This window comes from Melospiza georgiana, chromosome 21 (genome assembly GCF_028018845.1).
Source record: "Melospiza georgiana isolate bMelGeo1 chromosome 21, bMelGeo1.pri, whole genome shotgun sequence".
NCBI lineage: Eukaryota > Metazoa > Chordata > Aves > Passeriformes > Passerellidae > Melospiza > Melospiza georgiana.
The window spans coordinates 6659200-6679871 of NC_080450.1; the positions used below are offsets into that span (position 1 = coordinate 6659200).

Genomic DNA, 20672 nt, shown 5'->3' on the forward strand with positions numbered 1-20672 from the left:
CTGTAGCATTGCCTACACTCTCTCCAGGGATCTCTAGCAGATACCAGATCCTGGAGAAACTGTCCTAAGGGGGAAAAAACTAACATAAAAAACCCCATCAGAAAGTACTTTCCAATTATTTGCGGTTTTTTTTTTTGCATTTATCTCAAATATCAAGGGTCACTGGCACTGACTGTGAAGCAACAGGAAAAGACATATGTATTTGAATAATGTTAATATGTTCTTTTTCACATGGAAGCTTGAGGAATGTGGTTAGAATTTTGTGTATCAAAACATCCAAGTGCTAAAAGCAAGAATTTCAGTCTGAGCTTCCTTATAGGCTTGTTTCTGCCTCTGAAAATATTGCCTAATTGTGACAAAATTATATAAGCAAATATTTGTAACCATAAAGAACTGAATAAATGATGACACCTATTTGGATTACTGGAAAAAGAGATATGGAACTGCATCTAAATTCAGTTTTAAATATTTACACCGAGGAAAAGAAATTCTTTGTGTTTACTTTCTACCGTAATTTCTGTTAATTTTGTCAAATATTGTGACTAGAACATATCCCTCAAAATTATAAAATGTCAACAAGCAATCCTGCAAGGAATATAACCAGCATGCTTTGAATCAGTGAAGGACAATTAGCATAGCATAAATTTCGGGAAATGTCAAACAAAACAAGCAAAAGAAAATACTTTAGTACTTTAAAAAGTCAAACTACTAACATATTACATATATATATATATAAATGTATATTTACCTAAAATAAACATTATAGTTTTTGATAGTATCATAAGGATATATTGTGAGAAAATAATCCAGTGTCTATGAAATAACACAATGTACAATATAGGTATTATATTCAAATATAAACTAATATATTGTAATATATAATAACATTATATATATACGGACACAGTATATACTAAGATATATATTATAGCAATCTTATTCCTCCTAGGAATAGTTGGCATTATTCCTGTTATTCCTGTTAGGAATCTTGTAAGAAAATGTGAGATAATATAAGCAGTGTTAAAATTGCTGGTGAAAATCTGGCACAATTTTTCAACCTTCTGTGATTATTTTGTGGAATGGTCTCATTTGAGTTATAAAATATTAATCAAGTGGAAAAGCATGTTAGAGACAAAACCAGCCAGGAAGTTTCACCCATTCACTTGAATTGACAACAAAAATTTGTGTGATGAAGTTTGCCTTTGACCAAGAAGACAAAGTAATTTCTTTTTGTTGTTGTAAAGATTATTCATCCTAATATCTAATCTAAACTCATCCAATTTCAGTGTGAGCCATTCCACTTTGTTCTGTTGCTCCAAGCCCTTGTCTAAAGTTCTCCTTCAAGTCTCTTGGAACTCCTTTAAGTAATGAAAGGTTGCTGGAAGGTCTCCTTGGAGTCTTCTCCAGACTGAACTACCCCAGCTCACCCACCCTATTTCCAGAGCAGAGGGGCTTTATCCCTTGGAGCATCTCCATGGCCTCCTCTGGATTCACTCCAAGAGCTCCATGTCTCTCCTCTGCTGGGACACCAAATACAAAAACACAGAAAGCATTCTTCTGTAAATGTCCAGTAGGAATAACAATCTGACCAGAGAAAAATAATAGTAATAGAAAAAAAATTGTAGAAGAGAACTCTGAATTAGTAGAAAAAGAGAAGGCAATTTAGTTGACATCTAAAGAATAGCAAACAAATGTGCTACAGGAGTGTTTGTTTTATCAGACACTATTTAAATACATTCTCTATCCTCACAGACACTTGCTGCATTACGTGTTGTAAGCAGCAGCCATGTCTACGGATGCGGAGATGGCCATCTTTGGGGAGGCAGCTCCTTACCTCCGAAAGTCAGAGAAGGAGAGAATTGAGGCCCAGAACAAACCTTTTGATGCCAAGTCATCTGTCTTTGTGGTACATGCAAAGGAATCCTATGTGAAGAGCACAATCCAGAGCAGGGAACCAGGAAAAATCACGGTCAAGACTGAAGGGGGAGAGGTGCGTAAAATACAAAATTTATGAACAGCAGTTCGTTCTCACTTTAGCTCTTAGCTGACATACATGTACCTTCCTGCCCTCTGACAGACCTTGACTGTGAAGGAAGATCAAATCTTCTCCATGAACCCTCCCAAGTATGACAAAATCGAGGACATGGCCATGATGACCCACCTGCACGAACCCGCTGTGCTGTACAACCTCAAAGAGCGTTACGCAGCCTGGATGATCTACGTAAGTGGCAGCAGCAGCTTCCTCTGGGCAGCCTCAGGAGCTGCTGGGCCAGGCTCAGGGCAAGGCAACGTGCTGTGTCCCTTCCTTGCAGACCTACTCGGGTCTCTTCTGCGTCACTGTCAACCCCTACAAGTGGCTGCCGGTGTACAACCCCGAGGTGGTGTTGGCCTACCGAGGCAAGAAGCGCCAGGAGGCCCCTCCACACATCTTCTCCATCTCTGACAACGCCTATCAGTTCATGTTGACTGGTGAGTGGCTCTGTCTAGCCTTTAGGGCTATTGGTTCATTAAATTATCTGATGGGATCCCCTGTCTCAGCAAAGTGAAGAGGCTTTTTCAAAACTTTCTTGGATCTGACACACACATCTATTGGAGTTTACTATCGTCATAGCATTGTTTCTACTGTTTTAAATTAAAGGCTCCTCTGTACTCAGTGATGTGCTTTGGAAAGGAAAGCCTGGTGTGCTTTGACATCAGGCAAAACATTAGACTTACCTGACTATGTTTCATTCTTCCTCTGTTGTTCACTGAGTTTTATGTACTGTGTTTCTCCTTGTTCACAGATCGTGAGAACCAGTCCATCCTGATCACGTAGGTACCCCCCTGCGCGGGTCCCTGCGGGGCTGCCCGGTGCCAGGGCCCCTCCTGCCTGACCACGCACCCTCTGCTTCTCTCTTGGCTTTGGCAGCGGAGAATCCGGGGCCGGGAAGACTGTGAACACCAAGCGTGTCATCCAGTACTTTGCAACAATTGCAGCCAGTGGAGACAAGAAAAAGGAGGAGCAGACCTCAGGCAAAATGCAGGTGAGGTCCCAGGGCTAGAAGCCTGCAACTATCCAATTTCTTGATGAACTAGATCATGACGAGAAGACTTCTATTCTAGGGGACACTTGAGGATCAAATCATCAGTGCCAACCCACTGCTGGAGGCCTTTGGAAATGCCAAGACCGTGAGGAACGACAACTCCTCACGCTTTGTGAGTTATTAATTGGTACAACTGTCAACACCAATTGGAATATTCTTGCTGTCCAGATTGGTAAAATAAATCTCATTTGACTTTCCTGCTGCTTTCAGGGTAAATTCATCAGAATCCATTTTGGTGCCACAGGCAAACTGGCTTCTGCTGATATTGAAACATGTAAGACACCTTTCTGGCCTGATCCCCCTTCCCTCCAGCCTTCCCCACTTCTTGTGCTTGACTGTGTCCTACCTTCCTTGCCAGATCTTCTGGAGAAGTCCAGAGTCACTTTCCAGCTCAAGGCGGAAAGGAGCTACCACATCTTTTATCAGATCATGTCCAACAGGAAGCCAGAGCTGATTGGTAGGAAAGATCACTAACTCCTCCATGCAAATGTCATGGAACAACTTTGAATTCTTTTCTATGACAATTACATTTGACCTGGCTCGGTTTTGTTCTTCTTTTCAGAGATGCTACTGATCACCACCAACCCCTATGACTACCTGTATGTGAGTCAAGGTGAGATCACAGTTCCCAGCATTAACGACCAGGAAGAGCTGATGGCCACTGATGTGAGTAGCAGAAGTTTTCTCATGTGAAGTTTCATTTCTCTGTCCTTTAACAGCTGGGGTACTCACCTTAATAACTCTTTTGTCAGAGTGCCATTGACATCCTGGGCTTCAGTGCTGATGAGAAAACAGCCATCTACAAGCTGACAGGGGCTGTCATGCACTATGGGAACCTGAAATTCAAGCAGAAGCAACGAGAGGAGCAGGCAGAGCCTGATGGCACCGAAGGTACCAGCACAACCCATCCCAGAGCGGAGGAGATAGTGAACACTCACTGAGTTGAAGGCAGCCTGTGAGGGTCAGAATGATTGACTCAGCCTGTGCATTTCCCCAGTGCCAGTATTGTAGAATAACTAGAGGACTTCGCTGGCGGAACATGACACAGTGGAACCTGTAGAATATTTTGAACAAAGCAAAAATTATGTCTAGTGACTCCTAAAGCATGCTTCTGCCTTCTGTCAGAGCAGGAGTCAGGCAACAGTAAAGCAAACTTTGCTGCAGCCTTGAATGGAAGCTTCCCAGACTTGGCACAGAACCTGGAACAGCTCCCAAGTACTAATGAATAATTATATAATTACAGCAGAGTAGCCTATATACAATCACAGTGTCCATATACATACATATATATCTACAAAACTGAAATTTTCTTCTTGTATCATTTTTCTAGTTATGAATGTGCCTTAAATGTCTTGTTGGAAATAACACATAAAAGCAGCTCAAAATTAGCATCTGTCTATAAATCTTATATAACGAGTTTTGGCCTTCTCACGTTGAAGAACTCTGTAAATAATACTGGTGTTTGCTATCAGCTTCACTGTGGCACAAGACAGGCAGCAAATTGGAAAGTGATGACAGAGTATATGCGGTGCTGTGGTGCTTGTGTTTGTTAACCAAGCTGCAGATAAAATGGGAGCTAGAAAAGACTTAATGTGTTTGATATTTATCCTTAGGGACAATATAATTCCACTATGGAAGTTGTACAGGATATCCTATTCATACTTTTGGCATTATACCTCACTAATCCACCTCTGTCTCTCCAATGACAGGAGAATTTCACTGGCTGCAATTTTCAGCGCAGTGTACTTGAATATCAACCACTTTCCTATTCTGTTTATTCAGAAATTGCGACTGTTTGATCTGCCATTTTCATGGCCCTTGGTCCTTTTGTCTGTCTAGTCTCTTGCATGTTCCCTGTAGAAGTATTGAAATAATATTTACCTTTATTAATCATATAGATTAAATCAGAAAAAATTAGCAAGTCAAGAAAAACTAAAATATTTTAAAAGACATGGTAACGTATATGAGGCTCCTGTAGAAATCTGAATTACTGTAAGACCCTTTCACTGGAGAGCTAATATCTGATCCTGCTCTATGCTTGTTTTCTTAGTTGCTGACAAGGCTGCCTACCTGATGGGTCTGAACTCAGCAGACCTGCTCAAGGCCCTCTGCTACCCCCGAGTCAAGGTGGGGAACGAATACGTGACCAAGGGCCAAACTGTGCAGCAGGTAAGAGACAAGTGAAAATAGAAAAAAAAATTTACTTGAATTAAAAATTTTGAACTCCTCTTCTGCTGCATATGGTGGCTTTCCTTTAATCTTTCCTTAGGTATACAACTCAGTGGGTGCCCTGGCTAAATCTGTGTTTGAGAAGATGTTCCTGTGGATGGTTGTTCGTATCAACCAGCAGCTGGACACGAAGCAGCCCAGGCAGTACTTCATTGGTGTCCTGGACATTGCTGGCTTTGAGATCTTTGATGTAAGAGGACAATCTCCATAAAGCATTCCTGGAAGAGGCATTAGGAAATTGGAATAATTTGGGGGGTTGGAGTTTGCTTTATTTCAGTTATGGGTTATTTCTATTTATTGGATAATACTGCTTTTCCTCGAGGAACAGTACCCTTCTGGTTCTCATTGCATGTAGTATCCCACAGGGCTGTATTTATTTGTAGATGTTTGTTGTTGCATACAGAAGTGAAAATTACATTGAAAACTGATGAACAATTGATAAATAATAAGAGAGAGGCTTTGAGGAAGTTAAAATATGCCTTTTAAAAGGAAGATTTTGTTAATACTGAAGCCAGATTCCCTCTGAATACTTGGGAATAGAGAGGTAATGTACAGAAATTCAAATTAAAAGCTGGACTTGGACTAAGCTCTGCAGATCTATTCAGAGCTCAGAAATATGTTGAGACAGTGCCAGGGCCCAAGAGGTTAGATTTATTAGAGAATGGAATATGCCAGTCGCCTGTCCAGTTCCAGCACTAGAAATTCAAGATTCCAGTCATGGAGATCTTAGTGGGATAAGAATAAAGCCTATTGGAAGACAGAAGTGAACTGAAATTGGAACTGAAATTCACAAGAAAGTAAATCTTTGCCTTCTGCAGTTCAACAGCCTGGAGCAGCTGTGCATCAACTTCACCAATGAGAAACTGCAACAGTTCTTCAACCACCACATGTTCGTGCTGGAGCAGGAGGAGTACAAGAAGGAGGGCATTGAATGGGAGTTCATTGACTTTGGCATGGACCTGGCTGCCTGCATTGAGCTCATTGAGAAGGTTATTGACCCCCACATACTTAATAGTTTTTCAGTTATAAAATCTCTATTTTAATGTTTCTTGAGAAATTTTCTGTCTCATTTTAAAGAAAGAGCATATAGGAAGTTTAAACTCTTCCTTATATCTGAATGCTACTACTTTCATTCATTTTGCTTTCCACTTTCACCAAACAAATACAAAATTATTTTCCACATGCTAGATCTTTATTACATCCCAACCCTGAATCTTATAAGGGAGCTTGTTTTTGTCTAACTGACGGCATATCCACTAACAAAATGCCCTTTCTGAGAAACATAAGATTGCACATACTGAGGAGGATTTTTCAGTATAACTTTTATCTTCCATTTCTCTTTCTTACATACATTGCCTCTGTTTCTTCCTTCCACATTTTCTTCACATGTTGCTATTCCTCCCAGCCCATGGGCATCTTCTCCATCCTGGAAGAGGAGTGCATGTTCCCCAAGGCAACTGACACCTCTTTCAAGAACAAGCTCTATGACCAGCACCTGGGCAAGTCCAACAACTTCCAGAAGCCCAAGCCAGGCAAAGGCAAGGCTGAGGCCCACTTCTCCCTGGTGCACTATGCTGGCACAGTGGACTACAACATCACTGGGTGGCTGGAGAAGAACAAGGACCCTCTGAATGAAACTGTTGTGGGGTTGTATCAGAAGTCATCCCTGAAGACCCTGGCCTTGCTCTTTGCCTCTGCTGGTGGGGCAGAAGCAGGTGATTTCTTTGAAATCAGTTCTACTATAATTTACAGAAAATGAAATTAAAATGTTGTAACAATATTTCGCAATGATATTTACATTTCTAAAATTGAAAACCTAAAACCTCCTAATCTAGTCTAATAAAGGATATTACTCCTCCCTAGAGACCTTAATAGATCTGTAGGTTTTAGAATGAGACAGCTGTACTAGCACATTAACCCAGACTAGCTGAGAAGTCAGATTTTTGCAATACGGGCCATTCTCAAATAATTCAGTGAATACAATCAAATATATCAACATGCTGTTAAGTTTATGCATACCCTTAGATGTAAGGCTATATAAACACTGCATTTGGTGTAATTACTAGCTATTAGTTTAGTTCCTCAAATATCTTTCTATGTAAAATGTTATGTTTTGTTTCCCAACTGCATTTTCTAAATTTCAGTTGGAAGTTATTAGATTTCCTTCCACAGTCATCTGAAAAATTCAAGTATCCTTTTGTAACTTTAACCACAGTCTGAGTTTGTAAATTTTGATCATATTATTATTTTTGCTAGAGTTTTAAAGATGAACATACAAGGTTTTTCAGATTCTGTGTGCTTTTGTTGTTCACTTCTTTATAAAAAATTTTTTACTTTTTAGAGAGCAGTGGTGGTGGTGGTGGCAAGAAGGGCGCCAAGAAGAAGGGTTCTTCCTTCCAGACTGTCTCAGCTCTCTTCCGGGTACTGTAGAATAATCATTCTAAAGTTACCGTATTCTTTTCATAAAAAGAAAATAAAAAAATTCCATTCAGAAATGCTTTAGATTTATCTAATATATCTTTGTGTTCAGAAAGGATAAAATCACTTGCTTCTAGTAAAGAGGAATTCTTACTGAATCTTGGGAAGTATTCTTTCAGAACTGCCCAAAAGTTCTGTAAAAAAAAATATTGATCATGCTTTTATTACAGTGTTTTTATTTCCACCTAGTATTGAGATTGTGTAAATGACAATTCTAAACCCGAAACTTTGTTCTTGCTCCTAAGGAAAATTTAAACAAGCTGATGAGCAATTTGAGAAGCACACATCCCCATTTTGTGCGGTGTCTTATTCCTAATGAAACAAAAACACCTGGTAAGTTGTTAAAGTTCAGAGGTGAGATATATCTGATCTTCTCTGTGGAGTAAAATGACATACAATTTCATTCTGTGATTTATTAGGTGCCATGGAGCACGAGCTGGTGCTGCACCAGCTGCGCTGTAACGGCGTGCTGGAAGGGATCAGGATCTGCAGGAAAGGGTTCCCCAGCAGAATCCTCTATGCTGACTTCAAACAGAGGTCAGATTATGTTTCATCACCCTCCACCATATCAAAAAATGCTAAATCATTTGATTTTCCTAAATGTTTTAAGTACTGTGGAAGCTATCTTTAGGTATACAAAAGTCATTTGCCCAAGTGAGTCATCCAGGTTCTTTCTATAGCTATTGAGAAAAAAAAACCCAGACATTTTCAAAGGGCTATTATTTATTCCTTATCGTCCTCTGATTCCACAGATACAAGGTGCTTAATGCCAGTGCCATCCCTGAGGGACAGTTCATCGATAGCAAGAAGGCTTCTGAGAAGCTCCTTGGGTCAATCGATGTGGATCACACCCAGTATAAATTTGGACACACCAAGGTACACCCCCCCCATTCACTGCCTGCCTGGGCTTTGCTCTCTCCATCTGACAGTGATGTGCTGCAATGTTTCCTCACTCAAGGTGTTCTTCAAAGCTGGGCTGCTGGGGCTCCTGGAGGAGATGAGGGATGAGAAGCTGGCAGAGCTCATCACCCGCACCCAGGCCATGTGCAGGGGTTACCTGATGAGGGTGGAGTTCAAGAAAATGATGGAGAGGAGGTAGATATTGACTTGGATTGCTGGGCCAATCCTTATCAGATACTAATGGCATGAACAAAACTGAAAATAAGCTGCTTCACAAATAATCTCATTTATTTCTCATTAATTCAGTTTGTCAATATGAAAGTATATCCTGAAAACAGAGGAAGTAGAATAAAATCCCAACTTAGGGAAACAATTTTTTTTAATACTTTGTTGCTGAAGTTTTTAAATGGCTCTATTATATGTATGTCGAACAAATCAATACCGAGTCTAAGCTAAATATTGTAGGTCACTGCTAAATAAAATGAGAGAAAGACATATTTCTATCATAAGAGAAGCATCCTCTTCCCTTTGATAAATTTCATAAAAGTGACTAAGACAACTTACAGAAGTGTTCCTTTTCATTGGCCATAAAAATGAGCCAAACACCTGGACTCCAAAACTGTCCATACTGGTTGATACTCTACATAAAACGAGGAGATTTTCAGTGGAAATCTATATATATAGTATATAAAATGTGATCTAAATATTATTAAAAATGTATATGGAATAATACATGATAAATATTTTACACATAGAGATATTCAGAACTATATATGATACATATATACTATACACAGAATATATATATATGTATATATATATATTTTTATATATATATATATAACTAAAAAGTATTATGTGTCAAACTTCCTGATATACATACTAATATATACTGTTAAATATGTTTTATAGACTTTAAAATATTTACCAAAATATATTTTGTTATTACTTTTCAGGGAGTCCATCTTCTGCATCCAGTACAACGTCCGCTCATTCATGAATGTCAAACACTGGCCATGGATGAAGCTGTTCTTCAAGATCAAGCCCTTGCTAAAGAGTGCAGAGTCTGAGAAAGAAATGGCCAACATGAAGGAAGAGTTTGAGAAAACCAAGGAAGAGCTTGCAAAGTCTGAGGCAAAGCGGAAGGAGCTGGAGGAGAAAATGGTGGCCCTGGTGCAGGAGAAAAATGACCTGCAGCTCCAAGTGCAGGCTGTGAGTATTGCTAAAGTTTTTTGACTTGTGATGTTCTATATAAAATCATCCCAAATGTCTCAGTAAAGACATATTATCCCAAAATAGCAATTAATTTAAAAACATACACAAATTTATAAAATGGGAAGAAAAACCACATACAATTGCTACCTTAATCTTTATAGAGTTTTATATACTATACAATTTTGATATGTTATCAACTGACCAGTTAAGGTTGTCTGGAGGTCCAATTAACACATTTGTTTGGAGAATCCCAGGTGAATTCAGATGGAGTAGGATGAGCTGAGAGTGTCAGGTATTTATCAGGCATTTATGGTCCCTGTCTCTTCAGGAAAAATGGTGATGAAAGATCACTTCTTCCCTTCTTCCCTGAAAATAAGAATGTAGCAAAAAAGACTGTCCTTAAAACTGTAATTTCAAGCAAGTAGCTGGATTATTCTGATGGCATTTAGATGTCTACAGCCTAAAAGTACAACCGAGCCATCAGCCCCAGGTTGAAAACCTGTTTTGTTTAAATGAATTATGTAGGAAGCTGATGGTTTGGCCGATGCAGAGGAAAGGTGTGACCAGCTCATCAAAACCAAAATCCAGCTGGAAGCCAAAATTAAGGAGCTGACAGAGAGAGCAGAAGAAGAAGAAGAGATGAATGCTGAGCTGACAGCCAAGAAGAGGAAACTGGAAGATGAATGTTCAGAGCTGAAGAAAGATATTGATGACCTTGAGCTAACACTGGCCAAGGTGGAGAAGGAAAAACATGCCACTGAAAACAAGGTATGAGGTAGAACCTGTCACTTGCACTCTGGAAAAGACTTGTCTTGTTAGAAAATGTTAAGCACCATTCCCTGTCTGTGCTTGCTCCCTTCTTCTCAAAGGTGAAAAACCTGACAGAGGAGATGGCAGCTCTGGACGAGACCATTGCCAAGCTGACAAAGGAGAAGAAAGCCCTCCAAGAGGCGCATCAGCAGACCCTGGATGACCTGCAGGCAGAGGAAGACAAAGTCAATACTCTGACCAAAGCCAAGACCAAGCTGGAACAGCAAGTGGATGATGTAAGCCCACAGACATAGAGCAGGAAGAGGACAGGTATGGAGACCAAGCTGGCTGGCAGAGCCCTGATGGTCTTGTTGTGTTTAGCTGGAAGGGTCCCTGGAGCAAGAGAAGAAACTGCGCATGGACCTGGAGAGAGCAAAGAGGAAACTGGAAGGAGACCTGAAGATGGCGCAGGACAGCATCATGGATTTGGAGAATGATAAGCAGCAGCTGGATGAGAAACTGAAGAAGTAAGTGTGGCTCTGGGGCCCATGAGTGCTGGGCTGCAGCACTTGTCTTGTTTCTTTGTGCTCTAACACAGTTCACTTGTCCCAAAGGAAAGACTTTGAAATCAGCCAGATCCAGGGCAAGATCGAGGATGAACAGGCCCTGGGCATGCAATTTCAGAAGAAGATCAAGGAGCTGCAGGCAAGTCTCTGTGCCTCGCCCTGCCTTGCTCAGGCTCAGCTCAGGCAGGAGGAGGGCACGGCTGTGAAGGGTCCCTGCTGTTCTGCAGGCCCGCATTGAGGAGCTGGAGGAGGAGATTGAGGCAGAGCGAACCTCTCGCGCTAAAGCAGAGAAGCATCGCGCTGACCTGTCCAGGGAGCTGGAGGAGATCAGCGAACGCCTGGAAGAAGCAGGAGGGGCCACAGCAGCTCAGGTGGAGATGAACAAGAAGCGTGAGGCAGAGTTCCAGAAGATGCGCCGTGACCTGGAAGAGGCCACGCTGCAGCACGAAGCCACGGCTGCCGCCCTGCGCAAGAAGCACGCGGACAGCACAGCTGAGCTGGGCGAGCAGATCGACAACCTGCAACGTGTGAAGCAGAAGCTGGAGAAGGAGAAGAGTGAGATGAAGATGGAGATTGATGACTTGGCCAGCAACATGGAGTCTGTGTCCAAAGCCAAGGTACATAAATATTTCTTCTCATTAATCCGAACAAAATCAGATATTTATATTTTAACATAGAAATTTTAGCTGGCCGTATTATAGAATAAATATTGCACTTTGCAACTTCAATGTGTGTTTAAACATTTCAGTATTATTTAAATCATTTGATCATGCCATTTCATCTGCCCTCCAATGGGCATGGAATATACAGGTGTTGGAACTGGGGACACAAACTTCATAGAAATACATATCAGTTAACTGACAAATTTGGGCTTCTAAATCATTCTTTCTTCCTTTATAAGACTTCATATTCTCACAAATTATGGGTTGAACCATTAAATATCTTTCCTTCTGTTCCTCATGAAAACAGGCAAATCTGGAGAAGATGTGTCGTTCCCTGGAAGATCAACTCAGTGAGATTAAGACAAAGGAGGAGGAACAGCAGCGCATAATTAATGACATTAGTGCTCAAAGAGCTCGACTACAAACAGAATCTGGTAAGACATTCGTGTTTTTAAGAGAATACTGTATATTATCTGAGTTCTTAAAAAAACAGAGTAAAACTCACCTGGAGTCTTGGAGGATTAGACATGCACTAAGTTGAACCTGAGCCAAAAATGTTGTTTGTGATTAAGCTGGCCAATAGAACCCTGTCTGAATCCTGAGTTGCGTTCGGAGAGCATTGCCAACGGGTTAGCGGAGAATGATCATTCCCCCTACTCATCACATGAGGCCTTGCCGGGATTGCTTGGCCTTGTTAAACCTCCTGAGATTCCCATGGGCCATAATCCCTCTGGATGGCACTGTGGTACTCATTCTGTAAACTCAAGGCTTAATGGAAACATAGAGTAAGGCTGGTGGGATTTAGCATGATGTGTCATTTCTATCTGTGATTAGGAATCCAGGAAAGAAGTAAAAGTTTGTTTAACTCAAAATATTTACATATGGGCATTTCTTATCAAAATTAAAATTTTTATGTAAGTCATAACAATTTTTTTTTACTCATCTGAACACTCCCAGGTGAATTTTCACGCCAGGTAGATGAGAAAGATGCTCTGATTTCTCAACTCTCAAGAGGAAAACAGGCTTTCACCCAACAGATTGAGGAACTGAAGAGGCATCTAGAGGAAGAAATAAAGGTAAGAAGGCTCTCCAAATTCTGAGTTGTCCATTGGACTCCTTCTTTCTAGGAGGAGCTTTGGATATGAATGAAATTACAGAATCAGCAAGATGAAAGGGAGGGAAAAAACCACTTAAGTAATACAGAGCAAGCCTTGCCATACTAGTTTTGTACCTTCTTCCTTGCAGTTTATATGTTAATTGTTTTGCAGATTCCCAGACCTCCGATTTTCATTCAGTAGCTTGCCATTACTCATAGCAGAATCAGTGCATTTCTTCCAGGAGATCTCCAGCATATTTCCATTAATTGTTCACACTACTGTTCTTCCCACAGGCCAAGAATGCCCTGGCCCACGCCCTGCAGTCTGCTCGCCACGACTGTGACTTGCTCCGGGAGCAATATGAGGAGGAGCAGGAGGCCAAGGGGGAGCTGCAGAGAGCCCTGTCCAAGGCCAACAGTGAAGTGGCCCAGTGGAGAACCAAATACGAGACGGACGCGATTCAGCGCACGGAGGAGCTCGAGGAGGCCAAGTACGTGGGGAAGCAGAATGGGAAATGACGAGAGAAGACTGAAAATGGTCACGGGAAATTTGAATCTCTGAGAGTGGCTTAAGATAAGAATGGGAGGGAAGCCAGGGTATATTGTCTTTGTAATAAAAGGGGAGACAGGGAGGAAGAGAAAAAGAGAGAGATTGGAAGGGAAAACATAGGCTTTAGGACTAGATGTACTAAGACAGGCCTAACCTTCCATAAGTGAAAAGATACAGAAGTGATAGATCTTGTTGGCTGCATGCACGCATGGACAATAAAAAACATTGTGGAAAGCATTTGGATCAAAACCTCCAAAGTGAAAAACTCATGACAGTAAAGAAGTGACATCATTCCAAGCTCTAACGTGCAACTGTGCTTGTCTATCCCAGAAAGAAGCTGGCCCAGCGCTTGCAGGATGCAGAGGAGCATGTTGAGGCTGTCAATGCCAAATGTGCCTCCCTGGAAAAGACAAAGCAGAGGCTGCAGAATGAAGTGGAGGACCTGATGATTGACGTGGAGAGATCCAATGCTGCCTGTGCTGCTCTGGATAAGAAGCAGAAGAACTTTGACAAGGTCAGTTGGCCTCCAGCACCAGCACTCCTGGCCAGAGCAGGGCCCTGTGATGGCCACAGCCCTACTCACCCCCCGTTTCTCTTCAGATCCTGGCAGAATGGAAGCAGAAGTATGAGGAAACGCAGGCTGAGCTGGAGGCCTCGCAGAAGGAGTCGCGCTCTCTGAGCACGGAGCTGTTCAAGATGAAGAATGCCTATGAGGAGTCCTTGGACCACCTGGAAACAATGAAGCGGGAGAACAAGAACTTGCAGCGTAAGTCCCTGGCCCTCTGCTCCTCCCTGGCCTTTCTCACTATCACCCATTCCCACCATTGTTCATGGCTCTGTGCCTGCAGGTCTGCAGAGATGCCTGTCCCCTTGGTGGGACAGGGCCCTTCCCATTCTGCTCTGTGCCTGACCATGCCATTGATCTTTGTTCCCACAGAGGAGATTTCCGACCTCACGGAGCAGATTGCGGAGGGAGGAAAGGCGATTCATGAGCTGGAGAAAGTGAAGAAGCAGATTGAGCAGGAGAAATCTGAAATCCAGGCTGCTCTGGAGGAAGCTGAGGTACACAGCAGTATTTCTTGCTGTCTTACATGTCTTGGATCTCTATCTTGCTTTTCTCATTCTGAGACAAAAGTAGAGAAGTGATATTATAAAAGTAGAGATATTATATAAACATAGCACTCTTTTTACTTAGAACTTCAGGTTCAACACTTGTTACATGAAAAGTATTCTTATTTTTTCTTGACCAGGCCTCCCTGGAACATGAGGAGGGGAAGATCTTGCGCCTGCAGCTTGAACTCAACCAGGTGAAGGCAGAGATTGACAGGAAGATAGCAGAGAAAGATGAGGAGATCGAACAAATGAAGAGAAACCACCAGAGGGTTGTGGAGTCCATGCAGAGCACCCTGGACGCTGAGATCAGGAGCAGGAATGAAGCCCTGAGGCTGAAGAAGAAGATGGAGGGAGACCTGAACGAAATAGAAATCCAGCTGAGCCATGCCAACCGCCAGGCTGCAGAGGCACAGAAGAACCTGAGGAACACTCAGGGAGTGCTCAAGGTCTGTTCAACAGAAATTGCCTACAGAGAAATATCTTGGTTAATACTTTCAGTCCACAGGAGCTCTAAATTTGCCTATAATTTCTTTCAATGGCTCTATAGGACACCCAGATCCATCTGGATGATGCTCTCAGGTCTCAGGAGGACCTGAAGGAGCAGGTGGCCATGGTGGAGCGCAGAGCTAACCTGCTGCAGGCTGAAGTTGAGGAGCTCCGTGCAGCCCTGGAGCAGACAGAGCGGTCGAGGAAAATGGCTGAGCAGGAATTAATGGACGCCAGTGAGCGTGTGCAGCTCCTCCACAGCCAGGTGAGGTCATTCGGTGAACATTTTCATGCTTTATTCCAGTCACCATTGGATGATCAACTTGGGGGAAGATGGTCCTCTTTTCTGGAGTATTCATCATGTTACTAAAAAAAATATTTGCTGAAAAAAAATGTGTGCACTGGTAACTTTTCCCTTACTCTGTTTTTATTACTTTCCTGTGCTAGCCTTGGTGAATGAGATGTGGCACAGAGTATATTTCTAAGACATTTTCAAATTCATGAAAAATGTAGAAAGAAAGAAACCAAAATGTCTTTTCCCCAATGAAAAGAAATTTTACTAGAAAATTTCTGGTATTGCTTTTCCATTTATTTATGTCTTCATTTATTGATAATCCTGTAATGTTCTTGATTTCAAATAATGAACTTACGAAAACAAACCTCTGATGCTGCTCAACAGAACACCAGTTTGATCAACACCAAGAAGAAGCTGGAAACGGACATTTCTCAAATCCAGAGTGAAATGGAGGATACCATCCAGGAAGCCCGCAATGCTGAGGAGAAGGCCAAGAAGGCCATCACAGATGTGAGTTGGGCGCTCCTGGCATTGCTGATGGTGAATGTACTCTGCCCAAAATATCTCCAGCCCCAAAATGGCTTTGACCCTTTGTTCTGATCAGGCGGCCATGATGGCAGAAGAGCTGAAGAAGGAGCAGGACACCAGTGCCCACCTGGAGAGGATGAAGAAGAACCTGGACCAGACGGTGAAGGACCTGCAGCACCGTCTTGATGAGGCCGAGCAGCTGGCACTGAAGGGAGGGAAGAAGCAGATCCAGAAGCTGGAGGCCAGGGTGTGTAGGGCTGGGGCTGTGCCTGAGGGAGCGTGTCCCTCCTTGGAGAGACATTGGCAGGGCAGCTGCAGGGCTGGGCTTGTCCTTGCAGGTGCGGGAGCTGGAAGGGGAGGTTGATGCTGAGCAGAAGCGCAGCGCTGAAGCCGTGAAGGGTGTGCGCAAGTACGAGCGCAGGGTGAAGGAACTCACCTACCAGGTAAGGCAGCAATCTTCTTCGTGTTGGTACACTCTTATTCCTGAATCTCAAAACGTAGCCCTGAAAGATTTCTCTCTGTCCTGAGTCTCACATACAAAAAGGAGAATAATGTAAGCACCCAAAGATTACTACCTTTCCAGTAATTTTAACAATATATAGCTTATCATGTCTGTCTTCCTGGGCAGCAAAATCAAATAGAAATATTACTCTTTATTTCATGTAGAGGAGGCTAAAAGAGATGCTTCTCTGTCTTGTCATTCCCTTTAGTCTGAGGAAGACAGGAAAAACGTTCTCAGGCTGCAGGATCTGGTGGATAAACTGCAAACTAAGGTGAAAGCTTACAAGAGACAAGCTGAGGAGGCTGTAAGTATTACTGTGTTCAGTCAGTCCTTATCCAGGTGAAAGTGGTTTCTGTGTTGGTGTTTTCCCCTGTGTAGCTCTGTTTGAACCCAGCTCAACATTGTGGTAGTAGGTCTCTGCTTCGTTTCAGTTTCTTTATTTCATATTTTCACCTAGCAGCTTTACAGTGTAATTGTTTTAACACCTGTTTTATGCTTCCTCCTATGTCCAGGAGGAGCTGTCCAATGTGAACCTGTCCAAGTTCCGCAAGATCCAGCACGAGCTGGAGGAGGCCGAGGAGCGGGCTGACATTGCAGAGTCACAGGTCAACAAGCTCCGAGCCAAGAGCAGGGAGATCAGCAAGAAGGCAGAAAGTGAAGAGTAAATGCCTCTAGTGCTGTAAAGTGAGAGAATTGCACAAAATGTGCCATTCTATCAGTTTTATTTGAAGTCACTGCTTTGTCCTTCATTAATCTGTAGATGAATAATGCCTGCATAATAAAAATTGTAGAGCTTATGCCATGTAAATAATGAGAAGTTGAGTGTTGCATTTTCATCATTATCCTGAATTCTACTAAGGTTTAAATTTTTCCTTTCTTATTTTAAACTTATTTATTCAATTAAAAATCTTATTTCAGGTATTTCAAAGTGTTTCAGCCACTTTTAAAGTGGTCCAATCAGACATCATGCTTTGTTCTCACCAGGAAATTTCATCGCATACTTCCTTAGCTGAGAAAATAACTTTTTTCTCTGAAACAGAATGCAATTATCCTTTATAACTGTTGCTTTAGGGATAAAATAGATATTATCTCAAATGTTCTGGCCAAGCAATAAGAACTTACTACATCTTCCTTCCTACTCTCACTTAATCTTTTAAAAACTTATTACACCTTCCTTCCTACTCCCACTTAATCTTTGATTATTCTTTTAATTCTTGTGTCTTCTTTGCAAGATCATACTTCAAGTTAAATTTCTTCAATCCTTCAAGCCACCTTGAAACATAATTTAGAAGACATTTAATGCTAAACTGAGATCTACTTTCAACTTTTGTTCATGAAATTGATGTGCAAACCAACATTCCCGGGGCAGCATAGCCAGCAACCTCATAGTCAATTGGTCATTGTCTATATTCTGTTTCCAAAACTACCCTGAACTTTCTAAACTGGTCAGGCAGACACTTATCTCCTATGAAGTAAGGAGTCCTGATAACTTTGTCCAATCTGGCCTCACTCAAAATGTGGATTTTCATCCTTTGTGGATATCAGCAAACATCAGAGAAATCCAAATCTCTTAAAATCCACATTGATCGTCCAGTGTTTCATGCTAATGTGCCCCAAACTGATCTATTAACAAGAGCCTGGGTTACTCTTATCTCCTGGCATGGGTTGTACTGGCAGGGACACCTTCCACTAGACCAGGTTAGTCCAAGACTCATCCAACCTGGCCTTGAACACTTGCAGGGATGGGACAGTCACAGTTTCTCTGGGCAGCCTGTGCCAAGGCCTCAGCACACACAGAGGTGCTTCCTAATATCCCATCTAAACCTACTCTCTTTCAGTGGCAAGCCATTGCCCTGTGTCCTGTCCCTCCATCCCTTGTCCTCAGTCCCTCTCTAGCTCTCCTGGAGCTCCTTCAGGCCCTGGCAGGGGCTCTTAGGTCTCCATGGAGCCTTCCCTTCTCCAGGTGAGCCCCCCCAGCTCTCCCAGCCTGGCTCCAGCCTTTGGGGCAACTCCATGGCCTCCCCTGGGCTCTCTCCAGCAGCTCCAGCTCCTCCCTGTGCTGGGGCAGCTCTGCAGGTGGGGTCTGACCTGAGCACAGGGGCACAATTCCCCTCCCCTCCCTGCTGCCCACCCTGGGGGCTCAGCCCAGCACAGAGGGGATTTCTGGGCTCCAGTACCCATGGCCATGTTGGGCTTCTTGTCAACCAATATTCCCAAATGCTTCTCCTCAGGGCTGCTGTGGGTCCATTCCTCACCCAGCCTGTAGATGTGCCTGGGCAGGCAGTCAATGCCTTCACATGTGTGTACATATACATACAAATACAAATATACGTATTTATACATGCCCAGTGACCCAGCTCTGCACCTGGCTGCTGGCAGGACGGCAGGGGAAAGGTGAGGCTGGTGTGGGCCCTCAGAAGGCAGGAGGGAGGAGCAGCCTTGCTGTGACAGAAGTTCATTCCTCCACACTGCATTTACTGCCAGACAGCTCCAGCAAAGCACAGTGTTGATGTCCCAGACACAGAATATATTTCACAAGAAGCAGAGGGGTCCTTAGCAGCAGGCAAGGCCCTCCTGGTGCCCTGGTAATCCCTGCTGAGGGATGTTTCATAACCTGCTAGCAGGCTCTGTGCAGAAGGACAGAAGGGTTTAGGGGACATTACTGAGTAGGGCTGTGAGGTTCATCAAGGACAAAGAGCATCCCAGGAGGTATGGCCCTAATGCAATAAATACATAAATAGAGCTGCTGCACTGAGCTTCCCCTGGGAAGGTCCTGGGATTTGCTTTAGATCAAGCCACTTTGGACACACAGACACCATCCCCAGGGAGACTTACATTTCTGCAGCAGGATTATCAGCCTGTCCTTGTCCAGGATCACTTCTCAAAATTATCTTAAATAACATCACAGACACAGACTTAGCTATACCTTCTCACATGCCTCACAGATATTCATTAAGAGAGTACCATCTGCTGCTCCCACCTATACACATATTTTTTGATTTCCCAATAGGTTTGTGGAATGCTACTTCCCTTTACAAATGCTCTCGTGCTCAATATGTTTATTTATCACTGTGTCCTCAAATTCCAATCATTATTAGCTTCTACTTTTTCCTAGTATTGGCGCTAGGTCTAGCGGGCCACCATTCCCTGAAACACTTTTCAAAAATCGGAATTTTACTAGACAACTTCCAGATCTCCAGAAGCAAGGCAGCTTTAGCAAGAGCTCACACACTACAGCCAACAGCCCAGATGTTGCATTTCCTTGCTTTTAGGGAAACTTTGGGTAAGTACCCTGCACACTTGGCCACCTGTAAATGACTATTTTTGTTTTCTATTTTGCAACTGGCAGGATGGACAATCCTCATCATTTAATTAGCTGAAAAATTCTAGTATGGAACTCAAGCCATTTTTATCTGAACACAGATTTTTTCTGCTGCTACTAGATAAAAATCCCAAATATGCAGTATAATTTGCTTTTGTGCAAGGAGACAGTACAGATATGAAATCAGCTGTAAGTGGGAACAAACAATATGCTTTATTTCAATTGCTTCTGCCTCTGCTTCTGTTTTTGCTACCGGAATGGCTTGGATTAAAAAAATATAAAAAATGGTTTGTTGGCTTCAGAATGGCAAGGTAAAAATTATAGCCTGGTAACTATTTTTTTTTCAGTTTGGTTGCCTCCAAAAGGGCATAAGGAAGAAGAAGATCTATTATTTAAGGTGAAATTGCCCTGCAATCTACAGGATAATAAATAGTTCTTGTTAGTAACTTGCACAGAATATGGATTGCTGCCAACTTTGCAACTACTGAAACAACCTGAAGATGTGATCATGCCACTGCTTTATGCTGGGGGAGGAAAAAGAGAGAAATTTAGGATTGACATCCCCTTTCCCCTAAAATATACAGTATAAATCATTGGCTATTCTGCAGTGTTCAGTAGTTAGCTGAAAGATATCTTCAGTGCCCATGTTCCAGTGTTATAAAAGAAGCTTTTCTAGGCTGGGGGTAAGTGACAGCTGTGAAAAAAAAAAAGCTTGCAAATATATTTTTAGAAAGGAATCCCTCAAAGATTGTCATTAATTTAATTTGGCCTTGGTGCAGTGTCAAACTCATGTTCAGTGGTGCAGAAATCAGCATGAAATATACACTTTTGACAAGTTTGGGTTATCTTCCTGTTCCCTTTACACAAATTAATCTTTGTACTTTCATTAGAAAAGAG

At 42.4% G+C, this 20672-nt stretch overlaps 1 protein-coding gene across 6 annotated transcripts; it reads left to right on the top strand.

Moving 5' to 3' along the window:
* The first annotated feature begins 1786 nt into the window (after nucleotides 1-1786).
* LOC131092211 (myosin-1B) lies at nucleotides 1787-17261 on the top strand. Of its 6 annotated transcripts, none has more exons than XM_058038813.1 (38): nucleotides 1787-1990; nucleotides 2078-2221; nucleotides 2313-2469; nucleotides 2784-2811; nucleotides 2909-3023; nucleotides 3103-3195; nucleotides 3294-3357; nucleotides 3442-3540; nucleotides 3646-3749; nucleotides 3836-3974; nucleotides 5134-5252; nucleotides 5353-5502; nucleotides 6131-6301; nucleotides 6718-7045; nucleotides 7654-7733; nucleotides 8036-8123; nucleotides 8210-8327; nucleotides 8543-8666; nucleotides 8749-8885; nucleotides 9647-9902; nucleotides 10431-10673; nucleotides 10775-10951; nucleotides 11037-11182; nucleotides 11270-11360; nucleotides 11449-11838; nucleotides 12191-12317; nucleotides 12841-12959; nucleotides 13274-13470; nucleotides 13860-14043; nucleotides 14130-14295; nucleotides 14467-14591; nucleotides 14780-15088; nucleotides 15190-15393; nucleotides 15808-15933; nucleotides 16028-16198; nucleotides 16290-16394; nucleotides 16662-16757; nucleotides 16966-17261. In XM_058038813.1, exons 1-38 carry the CDS (start codon nucleotides 1787-1789, stop codon nucleotides 17116-17118), a joined length of 5847 nt encoding a protein of 1948 aa, XP_057894796.1. In that variant the 3' UTR covers nucleotides 17119-17261. The 6 variants fall into 6 exon arrangements, with proteins under 6 accessions (XP_057894796.1, XP_057894797.1, XP_057894798.1 ...); XM_058038814.1 differs by having other exon boundaries at nucleotides 6718-7027; XM_058038815.1 differs by having other exon boundaries at nucleotides 6718-7023; nucleotides 7656-7733.
* The last annotated feature ends 3411 nt before the right edge of the window (nucleotides 17262-20672 follow it).